The sequence below is a fragment of the Mixophyes fleayi genome, chromosome 5, assembly GCF_038048845.1.
Source record: "Mixophyes fleayi isolate aMixFle1 chromosome 5, aMixFle1.hap1, whole genome shotgun sequence".
In the NCBI taxonomy this organism is placed as follows: Eukaryota; Metazoa; Chordata; class Amphibia; order Anura; family Limnodynastidae; genus Mixophyes; species Mixophyes fleayi.
Genome location: NC_134406.1, coordinates 268,039,156 through 268,066,749, shown reverse-complemented (window position 1 = coordinate 268,066,749; position 27,594 = coordinate 268,039,156). Strand labels below are relative to the sequence as shown.

At 42.3% G+C, this 27,594-nt stretch overlaps 2 protein-coding genes and 1 long non-coding RNA gene across 3 annotated transcripts in view; 2 read left to right on the top strand and 1 right to left on the bottom strand.

The window, feature by feature from the left end:
* The window catches only part of BZW2 (basic leucine zipper and W2 domains 2), a 53,407-nt gene extending 50,167 nt beyond the window's left edge, over positions 1-3,240 (bottom strand). Inside the window, exon 1 of the mRNA XM_075214071.1 lies at positions 3,138-3,240. The gene's annotated coding sequence lies outside the window, so the exon portion shown is untranslated. The remainder of the gene's footprint in view (positions 1-3,137) is intronic.
* The window catches only part of LOC142159310 (uncharacterized), a 361,481-nt gene that overhangs the window by 312,487 nt on the left and 21,400 nt on the right, over positions 1-27,594 (top strand). The gene's annotated exons all lie outside the window — the stretch shown is intronic.
* Positions 3,500-27,594, top strand: part of ANKMY2 (ankyrin repeat and MYND domain containing 2) — a 41,193-nt gene continuing 17,098 nt past the window's right edge. The window contains exons 1-3 of the mRNA XM_075214080.1: positions 3,500-3,705; positions 13,278-13,342; positions 21,866-22,004. Coding sequence (XP_075070181.1) covers positions 3,642-3,705; positions 13,278-13,342; positions 21,866-22,004 — 268 coding nt within the window. The 5' untranslated portion in view covers positions 3,500-3,641. The remainder of the gene's footprint in view (positions 3,706-13,277; positions 13,343-21,865; positions 22,005-27,594) is intronic.

The following is a 27,594-nucleotide window of genomic DNA, read 5'->3' as shown; positions in this document are numbered from 1 at the left end:
GTGTACGGGTGTTGTATGAGCTTTCCCCGAAATAATACGACGTGCATCTTATTTATTCCCTAATTGACCAGCTCCCATAACAGTTATTCTGTTCGTAAGTGCGAAGGCGCTGTGGGAGTGAGCAGGGGTCCATCGCCGCAACAAACATTCAGAATTTACATATGGTGGAGAAATTTCATGCTCTCTCTCAGGTGGAGGGTGCAGTGTGTGTGTAGGGGGGGGGGGGGGGGTAGCTCATAATTGCCAACTTTTCCTCGTTGGCTTCAGGGAGATCCCGGGTGAGGTGGGTGTGTGGGGGCGGGGCTTGATGAACCACATCATTTAATATGACTCAATATTTGTGTTGTTAAGCCCCGCCCCCCCACAATTATCTATTGCGGGGGCGAGAACCGGGAGGTTGCCCTGCTCTCCCGGGAGCTATCCCGGAAATGTGGGAGTCTCCCGGACATTCCGGGAGAGTAGGCAACTATGCGTTAAAGAAAAGCAGCTAATGACTCTCTAGAGACTGAAGTGTCTTTTACATTTCTGTCTCCATTACTGGAGTCATGTTGTCTTACCTGTCAGTCTTTGATTAAATCTTGGTCTCCATGAAAATGGCCACCTCCATAGGCATCAATACATGGACATAGGACACAATTTCTGAACTGTGTCATCATGCCACAGATGGTGAAGCCAACCACGTCTTGTACTGGCTCAGAATCAGGGAGAATGCCAGACTCTTCAGGGAGTGAGGGAGATCACCCCTATTTCAGGGAGTCTCCCTGACATTCAGGGAAAGTTGGCAAGTATGGGATAGTTCAGTCCTTTTTTAAGTCACACGTACTTCACAAGCCCCTATGTAAAACGGCCTTTATCTCACAAATGGCAGGTCCCCTTAAAAATCTAATTTAAAATAGATAAAGGAAATTGCATAGCTCAAACTATAACAATGGTACTCAGAGCCCTGAACGTGATGACAGCTCCCAACAGAGAACAATAATTAATCTGCTATACTGAGAAAAAATGGAACAATTTTTTAAATTCAGACCAGACATGAAAAAATGGGAAATAAAAGAATCCATAAAAAAAAAAAAAGGAAACCCCAGTGTGTAACTGTAAACTGTACAACTTCAGAGAACAGTATAATTATGTTTTATAAGCCCCCAAAATGAACACACGAAATGGTATGTTGGACAAGATAAAATAAAGATGTTTATTTTATTGATGGTGTTTGTTAATATTTATTATCATCGGTGCTTCCTTTTGTCTGCTTGATTCTACCATATTTCTCCAAATAGAAGAGCATTTTTCACCTGCATCAGTGGTCAAAAGAATTGTCATGTACAGACTGTAAGCTTGCGAGCAGGGCCCTCTTACCTCTCTGTCTGTATGTGTTACCAGTATTGTTTTATTAATGTTTGATCCCAATTGTAAAGCGACATGGAATTTGCTGGTGCTATATAAATAAATTTTGATGATGATGATGATGATTTTTATATAATATATATATATATATATATATATATATATATATATATATATATATATATATATTTATATAAAAACATTAACATTTTAGTGTCAAGAGTGTCTGCATGGTGCTGCCTTATATTTGGATTAATATGAGATACCAGGCATATAGTTAAACTAAGTTATAACTGATAAATGTGTTAACTATAGTCATGGTTTGGTATCAATTGTCGGCGATATGGCACGCGGACATCGCGCCGTTTACATTGTCGGCAATTACGGCATTTCTCCTCGCATTTCAATGGGGCGCGAGAAGAAATGATCGGAGATTTCTGCCAAATCTCCAACGCAGAGTGTCTCTTTAATGTTCCAGAGACGGAACTCAATGAATTCCCCCCTAAAGGTGAGTTCCATTCACACTGAAAGTTTCATAAATCACCTCCAACATTAAATGCAAAAAAAGTGTATAGATGGGCAAGGCTCTAGACTACACCAACTATACTGGAGCACTCATTCTTTATACCGGATATTGAGAAGTGTAGTCATGAACAGGAGAGGGAAATAAGCGCTCTGACCTAAGCGTTGTCACTCAGGTGCTTTTCCTGCTCCAAAAACGCTCATTTTTATATTGTTATAGTGACTCTATCGCAGCTGAAAAAGTCAGATGTTTTTACATCTCATAGATTATAATGGGTACTTCAAATTCTTCATGTGACAGGATCTGCTCAACACTCCAATTGGAGAGTGTTTTTATTAAGCGTTTTTGGCCACTTGTCCAAATCGCAGCTGTCAGCGTTTTAAAAGCAACTCGAGCAATTAAAGCGCTAATTCGACGTCCTCGTTTTTCTCGCATAAATTAATTATTTCAGTTTGAAGCGATTAGACGCTGCGCTTTAGATGTGGATAGAAAAAAAAACGCTGGTGTGACATTAGCCTAAGCCACAGAAGGAAGGGATCCTTCTCAGCTGAGCCCCGGGTACTGTGGACAGATCATCATCAACATTTATTTATATAGCGCCAGCAAATTCCGAGGCGCTTTACAATTGAATTTTAAAATTGCGTGGTATGGTATCCAGTGGTGACCTGCTCAAGGAAAGATGAGGGGTTGGGCTGGCTGCCAAAATTACGAGGTACTATTGCAGGAGAACGGTAGGAGGTAGGCAAACAGGAGTCATTACAAAAATGCTTGGGTGGGAATGATGTTTATGAAAAAACAATCACTAACAATCACTACCAAAAGTAAGGAAAACAAATACCCAAAAATATATAAATACAATCCATGTTATTATTAATAATAATAATAATAATATAAAGAGATGCAAAAAATATCTAAAATGTAAGATATGATTTAAAACCAAGTACAACATACAAATATAGGATAATCTATGCAGACATTTTATATGTGCAAAGTATATAAAACAAATATATCTGCTATCTAACTGTGCATGTTAGCAGTGATTTTTTTTAAGGGGCTTTAAACTATTATTGTCCCCCAATCTGGACCCCTGTCTGTTTATCCCTATGGCTGCAGCCTTGTTTGCATCCTACACTCTGGTGTTTGTAGTGTGTGAGTGCAAGCTGTGAGTGTGCACAGTTTATGTAAGTGCATCTTGCTCTGTGCTGTGCACCCTGCCATATGTGTGTATGGGCAGTGCCCTCTCCTGTCTGTGTGTGACAGGTGTCCTTACCTGTGTGCAGATCGGGCTGGCTCCCTGTCACACACTGGCAGACAATAGGACACTGCTTGAAGGGCAGCCTCTGGGACCGACTCCCACTAGCAGCCAGCAGCAGTGCGCACAGCCTGGCGGACGATACCAACTCAGCCCAAGGAGGGGGAGTCGGCTCCAAAACCCCAAACCTCAGCCCCTATTTCTGCCACCTCGCTTTAAGCACACATATGAGCAACGTAATACATTGTATTATCCATATGGCTATTTGTTGATATTGCTCCCATGGATTACTGGATCAGTATAATATGTGTTTATTAATAATCTCCCCCCCTGTGAGGAAGCGGAATGGTTTGCGCTGTGAGCAGGCTCAGGACAGAGATGAGCAGATTGCCAGTAGTAGTAATGGCCGGATGTGAGATGTCTGTATAAATTGATACTGTATTCGGGCACAGGTTACATTGTAACACTTCCAGTCACGTGTCCGTGTAGCCCAGTGGTCTCACAAGCCCAGCAGCTCACAGCATGGCCCCCAAGAGAGGAGACCAGACAGATGAGGAGAAGCAGCTTGTCTCAGTCATTTCTAAAGGTGGGTGTGCCAGTTCCTGGGGTAAGTTCGGTAGGTTGGCATGGAGGGTGTCCTTGATGATCCTGTAAGCCATCTCTTATAATGGCTGTTGCTGGTCTGAAGGCATAAGGCTGGCAGGAGCTGGGTGGGTAAGTGGGCATCTGCCCACTGGGGTGGTTCCATAGTGGGCTAACTTGGGCTGGGTCACTGGGCTACCTGCAATTTTTATTTTCTTTAAAATATTCCCAATAGGCTGCTGAGCTGCAACTTGCCACCTGGGCTAAAACTTGCCAACCAGCTCCTGCATGCTAAGACCTGAAGGTGTAGAACAGCTGGACATGCATTGGTTGCCTTGTGGATGTCTGTACCTTGTCACACATACAGTATGTACTTACTGATTGAGCTGTGAGTAGGGCTGTCCACTTTTATAACCAGACAGAAAACGTACTGTCTGCACAGTTCACAAGCTTCCTGCCTATCTGCATACTGTCATCTGCAGTCATCCCTGATGCATCTGAATGAAATGCACTGCAACAATGCAGCCTGTGTCTGGTTCTAATTGGCTTATGTGACATTTCTAGCTGTGAGCCCCAGAGGATTATAGGCCCTTGACAACTATAGCAGCTATGCTCTGTGCCGTTGGTAACATCGGTTTGCAGTCTGAACTAAAGTTAGCTCACTAACCCACTAACATTTGCATTTAATCTGTTCCTATATAGTTTGTGTGAATGAATCTGAGCAAATTTTTTTATGGTGTGTTAGTGACCTGTTTTTTGGACCACCGTAGGCAAGACTTATTTATCTGTCTTTTAACTGCATTGGGATAGGGGAGAACCCCCAAAAAATCTGTTTGCTTTTTTTTAATGCATTTTATGGGATTCAACAAAGTGGTCAATATAGCTCATTCAAACTAGAGTTGTTATTGCATTCCTTTCTTTTCTATTGCATGCCTTGTACAATGAGCAGACTAAAAGAAAATGGAAATTCTGCTTTCTATGTAGTGGATCCACAACTAGTTGAATGAGAGGGGTGGCATAGGAATATGGTCACAATTTGGCCAATTACAGCAGGGGTTAGGATGACATAATATTTGCATCATTAATCCCCACCACCACCACCACTTACCTATTGCAGGGGCGAGAGCCGGGAGGTTGCCCTGCTCTTCTGGGAGCCCGGGAGGTCTCCCAGAAATGCGGGAGTCTCCTGGACATTCCGGGAGAGTAGGCAACTATGCGTTAAAGAAAAGCAGCTAATGAATCTCTAGAGACTGACGTGTCTTTTACATTTCTGTCTCCATTACTGAAGTCATGTTGTCTTACCTGTCAGTCTTTGATTAAATCTTGGTCTCCATGAAAATGGCCACCTCCATAGGCATCAATACATGGACATAGGACACAATTTCTGAACTGTATCATCATGCCACAGATGGCGAAGCCAACCACGTCTTGTACTGGCTCAGCATCAGGGAGAATGCCAGACTCTTCAGGGCGTGAGAGAGATCACCCCTATTTCAGGGAGTCTCCCTGACATTCAGGGAGAGTTGGCAAGTATGGTATCTACATTGTATATAAAACTGCTTTTTTTTTTTTTTTTGCTGCTTTAAATGTTATTATGAATAATTATTTATATAGTGCCACTCTATCGAGTGCTGTACAGAAAATATTTAATAATTCATATCAGCCCCTGTCTCATTGAAGCTTACATTCTAAATTCCCTACCACACAAACACACACTGGGGTCCATATTGTCATGCGCCAGTCTCCGTTTTTTATATACAGTTCTCAGAGCCGAGTGTTTCCATGCAGGCCTGCGTCCTCTGCTTTCTGCAATTTCTGATTCTCTGAGTTTGCTGTCATGTGATCTATGGCTTGACTTCCTGGTTCATTTAAACTGTGTAGTCGTGTGATCTCTCAAATCATTTCCTGGTTTCAGTCATGTGACTCCTGTCACATGACAAACCCTCTCAGCTCCAATCCGTGCGTTAAACACTGCTAGAGTGTCATCTCACCCGTCGGTCACCTACCTGGCAGGACACCAGCCGGACGTCATCTCTACCCTTTATCCTTACCAGAGAATCAAGCTATGGTGGAGTATATGTAAGAAAATCTGGAACACTGGTTCATAAGGAAGTCTTCTTCTTTTCTTTGTAAAGAAGAAAGACCGGAGTCTCCATCCTTGCATCAGCTATCAAGATCTCAATAATATTACCATCCAGCATAGTTGCCCCCTTCCAATCATCTCTAAATTATTTGACCGAATCAATGGTGCCACCATTTTAACCAAACTGGATCTCAGACATGCATAGAACCTCATTTGTTTTAGCTAGGGTGATGTTTGGAAAACAGCCTTCAATGCTAAAGATGGCCACTGAGTACCTAATGATGGCATTTGGCCTTTGTAATGCTCCAGCAGGTTTTTTTTCCAGATGTGCAGTCCCATTGCAGGCATGCCAGACAAGTTCTGTTCAGATGTCGGCAGAATCGCCTCTACTGCAAACTTGAGAAATGCCTATTTGAACAGACCTCTGTGCCTTACCTTGGTCAAATAATTTCTGGTACCGGACTTAACATGGATCCAGAGAAGGTTAATGCTGTTAAGGATAGGCCTCAACCAACTGGTGGATTGTATTACAGGAAATATTCTGTGGCAGAGAAGAATCACTGCATAGAGCTCTTTGCTTACAGGAAGAGGTTCTAGGCCCCAAGATTCTCTCCTGGAGATAGTGTCGTTACCTCCTTGACACTTGCAACTCAAAGTCCCCGGATGAAATTTGCTCCTTGATATATTGGACCTTTAAAAATTTTGCGAGCAGTCCATCAGGTAGCCTTCAAATTGGAGTTACCAGCATCTCTACGTATGCCAAATGTTTTCCATGTGGGATAACATTTGGGATGTTGATAATGTGAAGGCTACTGTATATTCTGGTGGCTTGGAAAAGGTTTGGCACAGAAGAACGCTCCTGGGTAAAACTCTCCAATGTCCATGGTCCATTATCAAGAAGTTCCATAAGCGATTAACTGAAAAACCTTTTGTGGAATGTTTGGTGGCATCATTTCCTAGTTTGTCATGTGACTCATGTCAATTGACAAACCTTATTTAAACCCCACTCTGTGCAGTAATCGCTGCCAGAGTTCAGGTCTTGCCTGCTCTGTCATTCCCTGCTGCAGTTTAATCATTTCTTTGAGTTGGCTTTGTTTGCCTCTCGGTTTGAATGGGTGTCAGTGCCCACGATTTCAGCTTATTTCTTGATGGGAACCGGTGTTTGTGACCTTGACCTTCGGTTTGCTTCTGGCTATACCTATGCCTACTGATTTGATGCCTCCCTACTGAACTCTTTTCCCAGCTAGTCACGTCACATGGCAGATGGTGGGCTGCGATCTGCAGAGTCCACATTGCATGTGTTCCTGGTGAAGCCTGGTGGGGTGCATTAGACTCCGCGCCTCGACTCTGCCAATGCTGACTGACGAACAAGAATCCCAATTCCCCAGTTTGAAGCGTAACACCAATTAACGTACCATGTTTTTTTGGACTATGGGAGGATACTGGAGCATACAGTGGAAATCCACGTAAACACAGGGAGGATATACAAACTCCACACAGATAGGGCCATGCCCCCAGCGCATTGTTGACCGAGGCGTATATGATAAATACAATCTTGTCCGTGGCTTGGAGTGTATCCCAAGCAGCGGTTATGGGACCCTGTGGTTCTGTTGGATGCAGATAGAAGGGTTAATTGGAGAGCATGAAAAAAACAGATTAAAAAACAAAACATAAGTTACCATGGTGATAATCCATTGCTCTTCTATTGACTAGATACGGTACTTGTCAGATGGCAGCTTTCTTCCAGCCCGCACAGCAGTAGACATGGGTCGAGTAGAGGAAGCCGGCCCAGGAGTAGGCACATAATTTTGGTGACTGTGTCCACTATGAACTGAAAAAGGCACATCCATAGTCCATGAATAGACTACACACCGTGCATCGATCTGTACAAACCCACTTGTACAGGGTCAATTTGCCTTTCACCAAAATATTCCTGTTACTTTGTATGTATAGTCTACCATTCAGGGATGTAGCAAACAACCGGTGGTAATCGAGTTATCGGTGCTGTAAACACCAACACCGTTTACTCCTACATAAATATTCCGATAATGAACAGAGCAACATAGAAAAAATAAAATGACAGAGGACGTTGCGACACTTCCAAATGATGTCAGCTGCGTGCGCGACTTGGAAATTTCAGATTTTAAAGCAGCAACGCACGGACCCAGGTAAGTATTACCTTTACGTTAGGGTTAGGAATAAAATGGATATTGCCATAGTTGCCGCTTTAAAGAAAAAAGTGTCACAATGTCCTCTCAGCGGATTTCCTCTGTGTCTTTTTACTGGTAAGTAGTTATTTGTTCTATTATCGGAATAATTATGTAGGAGTAAACAGTGTCTGTGTTTACAGCACCGATAAGTCATACAACAACCCTAACACCCACTGGGCACGTAGCAAATTTATTTAAATGTTTGTTTTTTGGGGGGGGATGGTGGCCTGGCATTTCATATCTACTTACAGTTCTAAAGACCCTCTCTCTAGTCTTCCATGTGTGCCCAGGGGGTAAAGCATGTACCATGAGGTCCTGTTTGATATTTCTTTACATTATTGAAGTTTTCAAGAATTCTCACAGTGGAATTGAAGGCCCAAATAGGTTTCGAATGTATATGTGCCGAGACCTGCACAGACCCAAAACTACAAAGTGGGCACCTCTGGGGCGAATGGGGCCACAACGATGTGCCTGATAGCAGACGCATTGCCGTATTTATAGCAATTTTGCCGCAGTGAAATAACATACAAATAACGCTCCTCTGCAAAAAAGCAGTCTGTGAAAGGGCAATATTTTTATTCAACATTTATTCTGGAGGGGGGGGGGGGGGGGGGCGTCCAGAGGCCCGTAATGCCCCCATCCCTGCTCTTGTCTCTGTGCCATCTGTCCACATTAAGCTTAGTAGCTAGTAGTTGTTTTTCCAGGTAGGGAGATAGGGAGGCTTACTTTTCCAGTTAATGATCTACAAAGCATTATAAAGCACATTACTATAGCAGAGCCCTGCATGCCTATTGCCAGCCTGTGTGTTTGCAGTTTGACTACACAGCATTATGTGGATAATCTCAGATTAGCCAGGGATACCTGATTCACTTCAGTAAGAATAATTGAAGGCACTGCAGAGTGGCTGAGCACAGACCTGGTATTAATTTTAAATTATTGTCTTATGGCTTGTTGCGTATTACAAAAATATTTTGATGGTCAAAATAAAGTTTTGGCTAACTGGATCCAAGTCACGTTCCTGCTATAGTTCATGGGGGATAAATTCCCTGGGAGATAGCGCTCTGAAAGATTAATGGCAACTATCCAAGGGTGTGAGGCTAAGGGCAACTTGATTCAGAGCGACTACTAGCGGCCAAAGGCAATCTGCCTAATCATTCTGCCTGGTAAAAATCATTTATTATTGAAGGCTGCATAACATCTTCCAGCTTTCGGTTAATTTTATGGTAAAATGGAGCCTACAATAAGACTATATTTACATAATATCAAAGAAATGTAAAAACTATTTTCTGCTGGACACAGATCTCCAGATATGACCCTCTAAGAAAACGTTGTTTATGCCGTTTATTAATATAATCCCTATAACGGGAGCAGTTCACTTTGTTTTTTCATTTTCTTGTGACCTATTTAAATAATCCCATCAAATAATTTTAGGGTTGGAAAAGATCTAGACCCCACGACAATATTCAGGTAGCCAGTGACTAAACAATATCTGTTGGTTCCTAGACCTTTGGGGTAACCCTTTCAGGGGCAAACGCAGGATTTGTAGATGGGGGTTTCCACACCACGCCGCCAGTGGGCGTGACCAGCATGAATGGGGGCGTGGCTATAATTTTAGACAGTGCTTGGCTGCTCTCCAACTCTTCTTATCCCCATAATATACATGCGCAATGCTGCGTGGACTACTGTTAGGTGCACACAGCTCTCCCTTTTCATGTAGAGCCGTGTGAAGCTGGAGCAGGGTCCAGCCATCTCAGTTATACAGTGCCCCAGGCTTGGAGGGGGGTTTCCAGGCACTAGGAACCCCCCCGCCCTTCGGTTTGCCTTTCCTGCTTCGTCTAGCCATGCAACCAGTTAATAGGCGTGTACAAATGTACAGCAATACAATGTTGTTTGCGTCTATTTAAATTTTTATTTTATATTTAGAGCCAGCTGATCATATTGTAAAACATGACGGGGTCTCTGATGAGAAATATTTATTCAACCGGCTCACTATAAGCCATGAGAAAGAAGCTGCAGATTTAAGTGAGCTGCGTACAAGTCGTGTGGTGTCGCCCCTGTTTTCTCTCCCTATTTTTATCTGATTAAACCTATTTTCTTTCAGTGGAGAATTTTTCTGCTAATCTATTGTCGCCATACAAAACAAAATAATGGGAAAGAGTGGGCAAGAAATTGCTTGGGGGAAAAAAAAAAAATCACCCACTGGGCACACAAAGCAAAATAACATAGAATGTAAAAAGTGTATTATTATTATTATTGTATAAAAGATACTTTTTACTTGCATGGTGTGACGTTCCCAACAAAGTAATGTAATATTAATGTTCCTTTCAATAGTTTAAGCTAATACCTGGGTTTATCAGCCAGCTGAGCCAGGCACCAACATTCTACCTCCTTCTGTGTTTAGATGTTTGGAATCTTCTCAACAAATGCCAAATAAGTTCTCACACAAATCATAAAGGTGTGAATGGGTTTGTGGTTGCTATGGTGTCTGGCCAAGATCGAGAGAAGGAAAATTAAGAGTAGTTAACGATTTAAAAGACATGAGGAAATTTTTATATTACGGAGGTTGTGGGTAGATCATCAAAAGTGAGTGGATTGACCTTTTAAGTAATGTCACCAAGGCACAGATTGTAACTAGAGAGTAATTTGTCTTATTACCATTAGAGCAGGTACCTTAGCTTGGCCAATCGGCTGATACACAGGTACCACAGCTTGGCTAGTCAGGTGACAGCAGACTCTTGAGTTAAGCCGTCCATCTATGGTTTAACCCAATAGGACCTGTACCAGAGCTTGGTCAATGTCAGGCTAGACTTCAGAATTCCTAGAATAAACCCATAGGACCAGGTTAGTTGTGGTCTTCACCTTTGTACACCCCATTTCTGTTCAAATGGATCATGTTCAGCAGTACTTGCTTGCCCCCAGGTCTTGGGCACAGAGGAAGGGTCTTATTCTGGAAGAGTCTAGCACTAGATATGTAGGAGACATCGGTCACGTGATACTGTGCTAGAAGCAAGAAATGCAGATATACACGCAAGTCTGGAGCTATGTCTGTGCTGTAGTGAAGCAGCCTTCAAGAATTAGTTAGGGTTCAAACCAGTGATCCGAGAAGGCAGAGATCCAGAGGTAAGTCTGGGTCCAAAGCAAAGGTCAGAGCAGGCAGCAATCTAGAGACTAGTCTGGGTCCAAAGCAAAGGTCAGAGCAGGCAGCAATCTAGAGACTAGTCTGGGTCCAAAGCAAAGGTCAGAGCAGGCAGCAATCTAGAGACTAGTCTGGGTCCAAAGCAAAGGTCAGAGCAGGCAGCAATCTAGAGTCTGGTCTGGGTCCAAAGCAAAGGTCAAAACTAGAATCGGCACAAGATACACTGATAGCAGGTGTCTCACAGGAATGGTGTGACTGTACTTCTAATCGGCACAGTAGTACTGAGGTCCCTGATCTATAAATAGCATGGTGTCATGCGGGGGGCTCCTAGGGATCTGGGCCCCCCTTAACATTGATCTAGTGTGATGACATCATCGCACTGTCTGGCAGCTCAGAAGCGTCCATAGAAGGAGAGGGTGGATCGCGTGGCGGGCGTCTGCACTCTTCCGCTCAATACAGCCAACCAGATGACCCACAGGTACTTCAAGTTGTCTGATTGGGTGTAGCTGTCTAGGTTGACTTCCACCTGGTTCAAATTGCACCTGGTAAGAGTGCTGAACAATTCAGATTTTGCTGGGTCTGCATCACCCGCCACAAATATTAGTTCTAAAAATCAAACGTGTGTGTGTGTGTGTGTGTACACCACAGAAATGATCTGATTTACAGATAAAAGCTTAGTAACAAGACTGGATTTGCGATTGTCTCAATTATACCAGAGGCAGAATAATCCACCTCCTGTTGGGCCTTAGTGTAATCACTGCCCATTGATCTCTATAACTATGTCAAGTATGGCTTACTGAGCCACACAGATTTCATATCCGCTGTGTAACATTTGGCACCCTGTCTTAAAAAATTAAATAAATAAATTTCCTCATGGAAAAATAAATATATTGTAATAAAGATATGCAATAAAATAAAATAGTCTGTTGAAAAGTCACTCTAAAAATGTTGTGTTTAGCTAAAGTGATTCTATACTCAACTGGATAATGTATATCTATATTGTGTATCCCCAAAGAATTTTGTGGCTGTTTAAACATATATGAGGGTAGAATTATCAAACCTTCTAAACATAGTAGTGGAGATGTTCAATCAGATTCCAGCTATCGTTTATCTAGTACATGCAAGACAATGAAAGCTACAGTCTGGCCTACTGTGAATTTGCCAAAACTTTTCTGTTGACACACAAATCTCAAAAGGCTACATGCCGACATTCGTTTTGTTGACACACTTAAAACGTAGACTGTCTTTAGGTGCTGGAAATGAGAAGGTATCTGGGACAGATGGCCTTTACCGTAGTTCTTTAATGGTTGATTAGTTCCCAAACTAATGTTTGCCCATATTATGGGAAGTAAATGTCATTAAATTTAATGCATATTACAGACATACTGGAAACCACTACATATTAAAAATTATAGTCCAGTTTCATTTGACCTTGCATATTAAATTGTGAGCGAGTGACACTGTTCCATTGAGATCAGTTATGTTTAATCCCTGGTAGACAAGCGTCCGATAACGCCAGACATATCTAGCTGATCCTCAGTAAATGGTAAAGACTTCTGATGACATTCCCAGGCACTAGCTCTACTCTGTCCTACCATGCGCTGCAAAGCCTAAACTTTCAAGACCCAGGCACCATCCCTGATTGGTACCTGGTACAAAGCACACTTGTTGCATATCGCTACTGTTTTTCACATTGGCAATTACAAGATATTTCAGTGCCCCTTTTAATTAATACTTTTCTTTTCAGGGGAGCGTAGAGCAGTTTAGAAAGTATAACGAACATCCAGATTTGTTGTTAAAAAGACAGAAAGGAGCGAGAAATAAAAGGCAATTATTTTGGGAAAAGTTGCAGGTGTAGCCAACAGAAGATACCAAATGCAACTCTAAAAAGAGATATATATTAATTTTTATTTATTTATTTTTTACAGGACTAAACATAGAGGTGTTCTTATCAAAGTTTTTTTAATCAAATTATTAAACCATATAATTTTGAATATTTTTATTTATTTTTTTATTTTATTTTTTATCAATTCCACCCAAAAAATCCAAGACCCATACTTCCCTTTGGAGGGGGGTATTTTCAAATATCTTTAATCAATACCAGGTTTGTAGTTTTACATTAAGTCTGGTATTGTTTCTTCCAACAGGAAATGTCCAAGAAGCAGCAAGACTATTGGGCAGTAAAGATGTTCGTGTCAACAGTTTGGACGAGGTAAGAGTCTCCTATAGTAACACTATGGGCATTATTTGGCATTGGGAGAAAATCCACCTGAACGGTGCAGATTTTGCAGCTGGTTAAACCATGTTGCAGTGCAAGGGTTGGAAATGCAATATATTTTTTTGCATGCTTGGAAAATCCCGGCTGCCTTTGTACATAGCACACACATACTGGGCTGCTTTATTTGTACACTGTGATATGAGTTGAGCTAGGGCTTGCTGAACTTTAAATCTGTCTGCACACATCCTTATAGCAGTGGCTTATTTGCAGGTTTTCTGTATTGTATAGAGAAATAAGCCTGTACTCTGTTAATCCATTACCCTCCAGGGAACCGGCTGCAATAAAAATGCCTTCTATAGATACAAACAAAGAGTATTGTCAATTCTTACCTTTAATATTATACATCCGTATGTATGTAGCAAATTGAAAATATACAGTATTCGTTCCTAATTTTTTTCAAAACATTTAAGCTTTCCTAAAATGTAGTTTCACTCTCCCTCCATTGTCAATGTTTTATTGAAGCTATTCATTTGCTAACCATAAAATGATTATCCTGCACTAAGGAGCCCCAGTAAGGACAAACAAACAGTCTCTACGTGGGATTCTGTTTCAGCATTGGCCTGTGTCATTTGTGAAGCTCTGGCTGCCGTGTAGTAGTCTCCAAACTTAATTGTATACTGTCATGAGAGTTAAATTAAAATGTATTGCCAGTTATACACCGACCAGCCACAACCTTAAAACCACCTGCCTAGTATTGTGTAGGTCCCCCTCATGTCACCAAAACATCTGTGACCCGTCGAGGCATGGACTCCGACATCCTGTCGTATCTGGCACCAAGACGTTAGCAGCAGATGATGTGAGTCCTGTAAGTTGCGAGGTGGGACCTCCATGGCTCGGACTTGTTTTTCCAGCACATCCCACAGATGGTCGATTGGATTGAGATTTGGGGAATTTGGAGGCCAAGTCAACACAATTTTTGCAGTGTGGCAGGGCGCATTATCCTTCTGAAAGAGACCACTGCCATCGGGGAATACCGTTAACGTGAAGGGGTTGTACTTGGTCTGCAACAATGTTTAGATAGGTGGTACGTGTCATAGAAACATTCACGTGAATACCAGGACCCAAGGTTTCCCAGCAGGACATTGCCCAGAGCATCACACTGTCTCTGCTGGCTCTTCTTCTTCCCATAGTACCTCCTGGTGACATCTCTTCTCCAGGTAAACGACGCATGAAGTAAAAGAAAACATGATTCATCAGACCAGGCCTCCTTCTTCCATTGCTCCGTGATCCAATTCTGCAGCTGCACAGCAAATAAATGAAAAAAAGTTTGCCCTCCTAAAGGCTACACAGAAAAGCACTGGGGATCTGTACGACCCTCTTGTGCTGCGAGGTAATGAACCCAATATCATCATCATCATTGTTTATTTATGTGTTGACACAGGTTCCGTAACACGTACATGGGTACAGAGCAGAATAAGAAATGTATAGATGCAGTTAACAGAGCAGATCGCATGGCGTACAGAAACAATTCAGCGCCAGACAGGACAGGGATAAACAAGGAAGACAGACTGGATGCACAGGAGACATTGGGTAGAGGACCCTGCCTGTGAGAGCCAACATTCTAGAGGGAGGGGGTAGTGAGAAACAATAGGAACTAAAGGGACATATGAAGTTCAGCAGTCCAGGTGGGAAGCAGAGCAGGTGAAGGTTACACCCTAAGACATAAGTTTCAAATAAATTTTATTTGAAACTTAAGACTCCTGAAAAACCTGTTTTGTGGGGGGAAGGGGTCTCCTGACATAGAATGGAAGAAAAACAAAAATTGGAACAACCCCCATAAAAAAGATTGTGTCCGCTTGTGATCAGCTGCCCGGTGAACTCCCCTTAGAGAAAGAACCATGACGGTCCTATGTTCCAGCCCGCGACAGCTCCATACTGACACACCCCTGCTGGTTCCTATAATGGTCCATTCACCAGAGCTCAATACCTGTAGAACTTTATATAATGCCTGGTGTTAATAACTCTGACCGTGCCGCTGTGGCTGAGCCGCGGTAACTCTCCAATCACCGCTCGGAGAACAATGCACTAAGTGCTGTATTTCAACCTTCTCAGGGCTGTCAAATTCTGGAGAATAGACCATTATATCTGCCAGCGGGGGTCGAGGCTGACTTACTCGGGAACTGTGGGGGCCTTCTTTATAGGAACTGCTAACATATTTAAAGTAAAAGATAATCTTCGTTGCAATATTACAGCAGTTCCACTTCCATTGATAATGCGTCTTGTTCCCATGACAACCGAGACGTGAAATTGCAAAAGGTTCACTCTGAAAGCCCAGTAATTCCGTGCACAATAACTCGGGCAATTTACCTGACTTGTGTGTGTGCTTTTATCTTCTTTAAAATCATGGGGTACTGAGAGCTCCGTGTTCTTTAGCAGACCAAAGTCTATTCTGCTAATCCTTTCATAAATATTACTAACCACAGCCAACAAGTGCAATTTAATGAGAACCTGGAATTTGGGGAGTGGTGGGAGGAAAATCAATGTTTTTGCTTTTGCTGCAATGGGCAAATGACTAAATTTAGACCGTCAACGAGGCAGGTTTCAGAAAGGTCTTTCAAAGTTTTGTATGATATTTAACACGGCTAAAATAAGAGCGAAACATAGCATGAATAACGAATAGAACGGATTTTGCTCATTTCAGCAGTCTTACAAAGCTGAATTAGAGGGGTTTGGTAGGCGGAATTGCTAAAACTTGTGTTAAACAAGTTGGGTGTATTAACCTCACTTTGTATACAGTAGAGGTGAGGTTGACACCAGTATCTTCCAGCTGCCTCACGTGTTGACTGAGCTGGTGGAGAACCTGCTCGTTTCACTATTTAACTCTCGTTCTGATTGCATCCATCCATTATGATGCTATTCCTCTCATGTAGTATGGTTCTTACTCAATCACATGAGGCTTCAACTGGTTTTACACCTTAAACATATATTTTACAAAATCCCTTCCCAGTACTAGGACTGTAATGAGGGTCTCACCCATGGGGGACCCCCCCCCCCCCATTTGTTTTGCATAAGAGCACTTGGAAGGGGGGTCCCCCCATCCAAGTGGTCCCCTTGACCTGTACTCTAGATCAAGGGGAATACTTTCGACCGTCTTAAGTCTAAATCCCTTATTAAAGTTCAATGAAAACTTTATTTCGGTTTTGGGTGAAGTTTTCTTTAAAGGAAACAAGCATTATGATGTCTGTAGCTCCAAAAACTCACACATTGAAAGCGCGTTATAGCTTTTAAAGGATGAATATGTTTGGAGAAAGAGTACCTGTCGAGGTAATTTAAGGTAAATTAGCCAAGAAATTGAAGTGACTTTTAACTGAGACTCAGTGAGGAGAGAATTAAGAATATGTGAAGTGGTCATGGATAAGGAAACTCAGACTTAAGGTTAATGGGGGTAAGTGGGCAGCCAGAAGATTGTTTCCAACCAGAATTTGTGTAAAACTGAAAATGTATCAAAGAAGCACGCTGAATAATCTCTAAAACTTTAATGGTATTTGTAACTGTGAAATCATTATGGAAACATCTGGTCTCCTTGGGGTAATGCATACAGTTCTGTCAGCAAGGATTTCAGTGAATAACTTGTTGTCCTGGTAGCAAAGAAAACCATTTTTTTGTAATTGGCCTGAGCATCATTCATGTTTGTTTTTTTTGTTTTTTTAATGTGGATGATCCCTGATTTACCCAAAAAATTAAACCCTGCCACACACCCATAAGTCGTTCCGTATCTCTCGCTGCCGGAGCAGTTAGTCCGTCCATGGCTTTGAGTGGGGCTCTACTGAAGCGCTAAGAATTAATTTAGTGCTCTTGTTTTCAGGAAAGAGGAGCTGTATGTGGGAGGAGTGGGGGCATGTTGTATTAAGAGTATCCAAAAGTGGACAAGCCCATTTAAAATACCCGGACTGGTGGAGGCAGAATAGAACATTTAGTACAGTCATGCCCACGGGCTTTCATGACTGGTAATGTAGAAAAAAAAAATTAGATGGGCCATGCAGATAGATGGGCCATGCAGATAAAACCTCCACTGTCAGATTTATGGACTTCCTCTATTAGGTGCAGCCAATTGACTTTGACCTCTGAGGTTTTTCTCAATTGCTTTTGAATGTAATATTTGTTGTGCACTGAGAAAAACAAACATACACCTTTTACACAACTTCTAAACTGTTCTATGTGTTGCAGCCATGGTTGTTATACATCAGACAATGCAGCTTGAAACTGCTGTCGAGCTCGTTCATGCTCTAATTAACCATCTGAGCTTAAATCCTCTTTAGTTTTGGAAAAAAACACAAAAACAATTCTGATAAAATGTTATTGACAAATCTTGATCTGTAGATCCAGCAGCCAAGATCTGTCCTAATGTTATCACCATTTAATTATATAGTGTCATTCATATAACGCAGCTCTGTACAGAGCCTATGTAATCATTCACATCCGTTCCTGACCCATTGGAGCTTACAATCTCAAATTCCTATCACACACACACACCTTACCTACCACAGTGTTCTCCCTTGAATATTTTGCCAGCCTTGTGGCACTAAGAAGTAACCAGGTGGGGGCAGAGCCGGATTAACAATAGGGCTAAAGGGCCTACAGCCCAGGGGCCTCAGGGCAGCTTGGGGGTCCGCCGACATTCAGGGCAGGTGACAGTCAGGTGTCGGGTGCGGAGAGATTGGCAGGCAGCTAACAGCAAATGTTATGCTGTTAGCTGCCTGCTGTCACTGTAGTACTCATGCGGCATGCAGTTATCTCCTTCGTAAGGAGATTACAGGATGCCGCGGATGTACTACCAGGGAGTGGAACAACGGAAGGAGGTAAGGTCATGGGATGGGGCCTCATGGGGGGGGGGGGGGGGCACATGGAGGAAGCGAGGTCCTCACAGTACCCTTAGCCCGGGGGCCTCCCTTCCCTTAATCCAGCCCTGGGTGGGGGCAGTTGTAATACTTTACAGTAATATTGAAAAATGTTGTAGGTTATTGCCCACACCTGCCAGGACTGGTCAGACTGGTGGTCAGTGGTCTAACACACACTGCTGGCTGCAGTGCTCCCATAGTTCCTGTTATATTGGACAAACAATGGTTTATTCTATTATAATAGGACTCTGATGGGCTCCAAGAGCCGGGTGGGGCACCCGGGGAACGGGTGCTGAGGAGAAAACTGTACTAGTATATTTTTGGAGTGTGGGAGGAAACCGGAGCACCCACAGGGAACCCACCCAAACACAGAGGGAACATATAAGCTCCACACAGATAAGGCCCTAGTTGGAATCAAACCTATGACCCCAGTGCTGTGAGGCAGCAATGCTAACCACTGAGCCACTGTGCTGCTTCATATACCCCTAGTACGTCACCACTTGCAGCTGTTGGAGCTGAAGGTAAGGTGGGGGCAACAACGTGGCACTTTCCAGCTTCAAAGCTTCGCCACGGACTAAGGTCCAAAGTGTGAGTCAGACTCCATAGACCTGAGCTGCTCATTAGACCTTTTTTGTTATAATCCCAAATTATGTTCTAATTCAGTTTTCATTTGCTTACAAGGCAGAACCAGCAACATGTGTGAACCATATAGAGCATTACAGGGCTCTTGATTTGTCCCGATTCATACTCTTCATATTACCAGGATAAGAGCGGACACGTTCCCATGACGACCAGAAGGGACAATGGGGGGCGTGTCCTGAGGAAGCATCTGGTGCCTCCCTGGTGTCACCAGTTGCCGCCTCATGAATAATGGTTCAGCCCACAAAATGGTGGCCGCCACTGTGTAAAGATGGACGGTGCGATTTGAAATTAAAAATACATTTTAATATTGGGAGATTAGTTCCTATAATAAACTTTCCACAAAATTGAATATCCTGTGAGCGCTTAGAAGGGTTCCATGAATGTAAGTTTTTATTTTTTTAACGTTAACAAATACTTGGGTCGGGGTTTTCGGAACCGTCTTATTACACGTTTTGTACAGTACTTGTTTATGAGGGTGGGTTTGCATGTAACCCTCATATTAAAAAAAGATGGAAAATGCATATTATGCATTTTGAGATATGTCCCCATCAACTCAATGTAACCCCCCTCCCCCAAAAAATATCAGCAGACAACTTTATGGGCATTTGGTCTAATTTTTTTTTCCCAAGAGAGTAAAACATATTTGCCCACGTATTTAATTTCCCTCCGGGATGCCCAATAGCGGTGAGGTCAGGTGACAACTGCGGTGGGAGGTTGGACGCAGCCATTCGCTATTCAGTTGTCCCTGTGCGTGCCGCAAAGTCACGATTGCATCACTGCGCTGTGGGAGGGGGGGGTCAGGGCCATAATAAAATTGATTTTGAAGCGCCCGCGTATCAAACCGCTTCACTATGGAGTGCACGGGATGTGGAACGGCGGCCTGCTCTCCAAAAACTAGCGTGAAATTCTGTAGTCTCTCGTAAATTCTGAGAAAGTAGGCAAGTTTGGGTGAGGAGAAAATGTAACATGGTAAACCAGCGCAAAACAGTCTTTCAGCAGCCACCTATGATCAAACTCTGATCCACACAAGAGTAAAACTACTATATAAAAGATAATATGGATATAGGAACAGCGCTAATGACTGATACAAAAAATTTCTCCAATATCATATATACTTTATTGTTTTATAAGTGCATAGCCATAGGGGGACACGTGTGGAGTTGCATGTTTGGTGTTGCATGTTAACGACACAAAGGGGCATATTCAATTGTCAGCGAGATTGTTTTGCCCCCGCAGCGTAAAAAAATAAATTGAATCTCTCGCAGGTTTTTGCCGACAATAGCTACCGTTTGGAGGTAGCGCAGCGGGAAAACTCGTGCAATTCAATTGCAAAATAGGTAACCCTGCCCCCGCGCGTTAAAAATTGTGTTTGCGAGACTTTAGGGGAGTGAAGGAGAGTTTTAATGCTGTAATGTATAAGACAAAAAAAAGGTTTTGCATTCATTTCCATACATTAGATGGCATTACACATTGATAACATCTACAGTACTTTATTTAGCATATTTTTAAATTGAACTATTTTTTACTATAAAATCATCTATACCATGTCAAAACACATTACTGCATTCATATTTGTACCAAAAACATACATAAATATAATTAATTAGTGATTACACAAGTTTTTCCCACATTTTTACATGATTTCAACTACTTTTCAGAGGTTTTTTTATTTTTAACACACCCCAAGGAGGTGCGAGATAAAACAGCATTTTGGCCTGTTTAACACGCCACGTTAAAGAACAATTGAATAGCGTTTAATGCGGCTGCCTCTCGCACACCCTATACGTTCAATAGACCGTCTACTGGAGCGTGAGAGGACCGTTTCTTGGGAAAAAAAACGTAGCGTTAACAATGGAATTGAACTGTGGTTAAAGTTAACCCGATCGAAAATTATGAAAAACAGCGTTAAAATGACTTAACACTCTCTAAATAAAATACTCGCTGACAATTGAATATGCCCCGATGAATCTGTACTATTGTCTCTCCTTTTTTTCTGTGATTGTTTCATATCATCGTGAGAGGGGGAGAATGTGAAACCCAGCACCAGAGACTGACCACTCGAAACGACCTAATATCCTGTGCGGAAGAAAGTATACACTAAAGACACTCCTTGATATAAGGACATTGTTATATTTATGAACATTCTGTCCGTCATACATACTTTATTGTTATACATCAGTCATTAGTGCCGTTCCTATATCCGTGTGTGTTTGTCCAAAGGGCCGTCCGCAAATTATATTATTACTGCATTCTAAACGCTTGTTATTATCAGTATTTAGATTGTAATGCTTTTACGCCTTATCGAGTAACTGTTGATTTATTTGATCTGTGTAGGTCCTGGAACTTCTGTTACAATGTGTCAGTAACCGTGGCAACTAGTGATCAGCTTAAATTCTTTAATCGTTGGTTGCCAGGGTCAGCGAGACATTGTCACCAAGGGGCCAGGACCGAACGAGTAGGAGTAGGAACAGAAAAAACTTAATCTATTGATATCCTCTCTGTTCCGCCTACAAATGTAAAATTCAGAGCAATTCCTCACTTTTCTATTGTCAGTTTACATTAACGGTTATTATATGACATCAAAGAAGAAATGTATATCTGTAAAACTATCTGTTCAGCTGTATATTATAATCGGAGTAATCATAAGGAACAGAAAAACACTGCAGAACATAATAAGAGGCAGGATGAACAAAGGAGGGTAAAGTGGCGGAATAAGGGGGGTTAGCGGTTCAGTAAGAAGCAGATACCGCTACTCCCTTAGAATGTAGTCAGGATTAATTATCCATAATTAGTCCTTGACGTCAAGAGATCGGTATATATTATAGTGAATTTTGGTTTATTTTAGGCCAGGTATGGATAAGAGTTGTTCATGGTCTCATTGAGTTTTAACGGAGCATCTGCTGATATATACAGGACTGCACAACTGTGTTGGGCTCTATATTTGTATAGGGTGACTGACTGGTCCCGTCTCTTGCAGCACGGGATGACCCCGCTCATGCACGCGGCCTACAAGGGGAAGGTGGATATGTGTAAGCTGCTAATACAACACGGTGCCGATGTCAACTGTAACGAGCACGAACACGGATACACGGCCCTGATGTTTGCGTGTCTTTCAGGTATTGCGTGTTGTACTTTTTTTTTTTTTTTTTTTTTTTTGGAAACTCTTTTTGTAACTCCTCCTTTGTAAATTGATTTATGCATTGCATAAATAAACTTCTGATGAGTAAAAATCTCCATAACTTTAAATATTTCACCCTGTATTTTACATGTTCTTTGCAGCTAATGTTCTGTTTCCGGCTGAGTAGAGGCCGACTGCAGCGTCTTACTGACAGGAAGTCAGCGGTGTGCCGGAAAAGATCTCCCTCCATGATCACAACCATAGTTCTCCATAAGCTCCTAAAGCCTTTATAAAAAAAACTACTTCTATTTTAGGCTTCGTAGTCATTTCACTTTCTCTGTATTAATGGTGTAGATGAACGTTACAGGTCCTACTCAGAGTATTCATGCGTCGCTCTTCTCAGAGGTCCATTCACTTTTTTCCACCAGAGATCTTTCTATCCCGATGCTTCCTCTCCTATATCCCAGAATTCAGTTGCACCCAAATTAGCAGGATCCGTGAGGATAGGTTCTTATATTGGACCTGAAAGTAAGTACGGGATTTATGTCTTGATGTTAGCACACTTGAGGTCATGTGGTTGTCCCAATTTATTTTTTAGTTTCTAGAAGCCTTCTCCATTCTCTGTATTACATCTCTGCCTATTGATAATGATAAAGTAGGGTATATTGGAGGCCCCAGTTCTATTCTATATTTGCTAGAGATTCATGAATTCAGAGGAAGTGTTTCCATAGTATACTTGGCACACCGGTCAGATTACATAGAATGGGCTGCGGTCAGTTGTACAAGAAGCAGCAGGGAGTCTGGGGTGGTAGTTCCATATTTTGGGATCAGGAGCCAGTGTTCAGACCTACTGGTGCTCAGTCATAAGGTTCATCGAGTTGACTTATAGACCTTCAGTGCTCACTTGGGCCATATATACTGCTCTTCTACACAAGGAAAGTCTCCTTCTCAACCTGCTGAACCTCCTACACTGAAAGAGTCATCACATTGACCTTGTAGACCTCTGGGCCTCAGTGCTCACTTGGACCATATTTACTGCTCTTCTACACAAGGAAAGTCTCCTTCTCACCCTGCTGACCCTCCTACACTGAAAGGGTCATCACATTGACCTTGTAGACCTCTGGACCTGTGCTCACTTGGGCCATATTTACTGCTCTTCTACACAAGGAAAGTCTCCTTCTCAGCCTGCTTAGCCCTCTACTCTGAAAGAAGTTACTAAGAAGAACCTACTCTTCTATAAACTTGCCCATAACATGGGTGACGGGATAAATATAAGGCGGTATCAAGTGATGTGTCCCGTTCCTGATATGCTGACACTTTTTGTTAAATTTTAACATTTAAATAGAAGTACTGGAGTGCAAATATTTACTCCTTGTCAATATCCCGTTCTTCTCTCCCTTTCTTGTACTTTTCCTTCTGCCTAGTACGAGATTAGGAGAGAGGGCTTAGCACAACATGTATATCCCCTGTTATAGACACAATAAAGCAAAAAAGATTTATAAATTGTAGTGCAGTGTTTATTTTCTTTGTCTGTGCCTGACTTACCCAATATGCATATGGAGCGTATAAGTGCTTCATTATCTGATTAGTCAGAACACTTGGTCCTAAATGTCAAATCCAGAGACTGTTCTAGATAGATTTTAAGCAGCGTAGCACAATAGCTGATAATGATGTGGCCGCTGGGAGCCGTCTTCAGATCTATTTTTAGTATGTTGTTTTGTGGAGACGATGGAGCGTTGCCAACTGGTGTTTTTTTTTTTGTTTTTTTTTTGCAAACAAAAGATGATCACCTCAAGTTTACGTTTTACCATCTCACCTGGTCCTAGTCGCTCAGCCCCAGGACCTCGGCAAGTTGACAAACTTTATAATCCCATACATTGAATGTACATTCAGCAGCCGATCCACAATCTGTAGTAATACGCCCCTTTCAGGACTGGACAGATCCTATAGGCTAGGAAGCTGTACCCTGATCTTTGAGGGTCATTTTTATAAATCTCATTGTATATGTTCCCTGAATTCTTTTTGAGAGTCGACTGACTACTAGAGTTGCCTGTTTGGCTCGGTGGTAATCGTTTTCACGATTACCACCAATCCGACATCGACAGGCCCTCCAACTAAAATCCGAATTTCTGGCAAACCAGAAGTCGATGCTGGAGATCTCCGATTGGATCACCATGCTGACAGCAAGTTATCCCGATTTGGAGAAGTGTTCGGCGCTGCAGGCTGACGTCACCGCGACGTCTGTCAATAGAAATTTAAAGCGGCAATGTTGGGTTAAGTGTTTAAACACTTGACCATAGGGGTCCCCACGTTACCGCTTTAACTTTCTATTGACAGACGTCGCGATGACGTCAAGCTGCAGCGCCGAACACTTCTCCAATCGGAATCACTTGCTGTCAGCACGGTGCTTTCATCGGAGATCTCCAGAGTCGGCTTCAGGCTAAGTCTGTTTATTTTCACATCGCTTTGCCAGAAATTCAGATTTTAGTTAGAGGGCTTGTTGATGTCGGATTTTTCCTCCTCGATCAAGCGAACCCAACCTGTTTGGCTCCTGTACTAGACAATATTTTGTTCACCCAGAAGCAAAAAAAAATATATTGTGAAACCGAGAAGAAGTAAACCGAACGTGTGGTTCATGTAACATGACGCAAAGAGCCAGATGTGCTCTAACCATTAGCAACCAGTCATATCCGCCTAGTGTAGTTCCACTCCTAAAAACTGTTGTCTGCTTGGTTGACGTGTTTGTGTGTGCGCTATCATTTATTACAATTATGTAATACAATAGTATATATTATTATTATTATTATTATTCATGCAAAAATTTCGCCCCAGTCCAACTCAAACACCCACTTTTGTGAAGCTCCACCCACTTAATTGTAAGCTCCACCCCCATTCTACACAGTTGGGAGGTGTGTCCTATCGCACGTATTCCGATACATACATGTGCCGTTATACCCGACTTCTATGTTTAACAAGATATACACCTGAATGACATCCGTACAAGGAATCAAACATGAACAGGGACTAATAATAATAATAATAATATTGTTTATGTATAAGGCGCCACAAGATGTCTGCATAGTACATGCCAGTAGACCATACAGGGTAAAACGGTACAGAACAATAAACGAGTATTACAAAGACTCCCGGGGCTCCAGGTATAGCCATTATAGTGAGGCTGGAGCAGAAGACTAGGTATGAAGACAGGAGGGAAGAGGGCCCTGCTCGTAAGAGCTTACATCCTAAGCGGAGGGCACAGACAGCTGGCCCAAACGGCGTCAGAAGGGATCAAGCGCTGGAGGAGCGAGAAGGGACAGGGAAGAGAGGTGAAGAGGACAAGTATGGAGAGAGGGTTAGGAGGATGACTGGTAGGATCTAAGAAAGAGGTGAGGTTTAAGTGCCCGTTTGAAGGAGCACAGATTAGGGGACAGTCTGATAGGACATGGGAGGTCGTTCTAGTAGAGGGGGCAGCTCGGGAAAAATCTTGGATTCAGGAATGTAAAGGAGTGATCAGGGTGGAGGAGAAGGTGACGGTCATTGGCCGAGCGCAGGGAGCGGGAGGGAGTGTGATTGGCGAGGAGGTTGGAGGTGTTATGGGGCAGTGGAGTGGGAGAGGGTCTTGTAGGTGACGGTGAGGAGTTTGAAAAGGATTCTGTAGGGGAGGGGAGCCAGTGTAAGGCAAGGCAGAGAGGGGAGGAAGAGCGGTGTGAAAGGAAGATGAGTCTGTTATCCGCGTTGGGTATAGAACAAAGGGGGGTAAGGTGAGAGCTGGGGAGGCCGGTGACGAGAAGGTTACAGTATGTAAGTCTACCTTTGTAAGCAGTATATCCTGAACCTTCATCCATATATCCATACTGTGTACCATATAACATACCACTGTATCAGGACTTTACTTAGCTTCCATAAAGGTGTTACTAAGCCTCCACACAGAGCAGACTGTCTGTCCCATAATCCCTTTATGTCCTTTGAGAATATTCTCTTGCAATAGTGTCCGGGATATTGGTGTAAGTAGTAAGGGGCAGGTCTCTCGTCAACCCCATGACCTCATTGCTGTGCTTTATAAGGGGGCTCGTCAATTCTGCACTATATGCCTCACAGATTTTTCTTTGCACTGTATAGAGGGCAAAAGAAAATCTGCAATGTTTATGTTACTGTGATGTCCAGCGGCACTTTGCAAAAAATTGAATTGTCCTCGAAGAGTCTGAAAATTCCAGGATGCAAAAGAGAGAGAAAAAAACAAAAAATTCTAAGTTTGCTCGTTTAACCTTTACAGAGCTACAGCCTGGAACTCTGGGTAACATACGCAGCCCCTGTAGTGGGTATAATTAAGCAAAACATGTACCTTGACAAAGACCCCAGAGGCGGGGTCGAAACGCGTCGGCTAACGGAGATCCGCCCATTTGACAGCGGTGGTGCACAAACCGGAGGAGAGTTATCTGCACAGCGGTGATTACCCGGGACTTTTCTAACTACACGCTGACTTTTCATTCCTATCCGGATCGGGTAACGATTTGCTAAGAGAACTCGATTTTGGAAATTACATCCATATGGGGATTGCTTTTTTGTGCTATGTAAGTGATTCAGTTTCCTTTGTTATGAACAACACGTGTGGTGGTGATTAGATTATATAATAGTCAGCACACAGCTCGGATTGGTATTTTTGGACATAGAATTGGGATACAAAGTTCACATATAAGTACAATTACTAATTCAGTATCCTTTTTATTTCTGTCCTACTTTGTCCATCCAATCATTTGGAGACATCACAAAAGAAGAGAAGATTTTACTGCATGACATCCACTTTGACAACACCCACTAAAAAGGAGTGACTTTACTTATTTATGGACATTGTGGACTATTAATTTGGTTCATCAGTTTTTTGTTTTTTTATGCCAAGCTCATTGTAGTATCATATGACCTTATTATCCCTTTTTAGAGAATATAAGGGATAGGAAAGAATATAGAATATATTTTTATTCTTATATTCATATTGGAAGATCAAAGAATCACTTGGTCATACTGTCTTGCCCAATGCGCCTTGTTGTATTTTATTGATCAATTTATCTTTAATGTAGTGGCATTTATTGTATACTTAGGCTGCGAACGGGTAGGGAGCGCTGATTTTGGGATAACATTATTTATTACAAGCAAAACATGTGTTCATTTTTATTTTATTCAGTGTTCTTGTAAAACCAGTTCCAAAGGGTAAGAAAAACTATATTAAAACAAAAATTGAGTGGGAGACCCACTAAAAATGTTTGATTGCAGAACATTGAAATCCATATAATAGTATGTTGTTGTTTTTCTAAACTCCTGAAGTCACTTTGTCCCTTGATAATGTCAGTGCTTCCGAGTGACCTGAAGAGCTAACAATTCTGTTGGCCACTTGCCAGTGACGGAGCTAATATCTAACACATGCACTTTATTTTTTTTTAACTTTGTTTCAGTCTCCTGCCTTTGCTTAACGATTTCCAAAGAATAGTCAGACTTTAATAGGTGCGAATTCAGATAACGGACCACAAGCAGCTTTCAGGCTTCTGAGTCTTTTATCTGGAACACTATAAAACAGGTTTAGGTCATCGTCACCC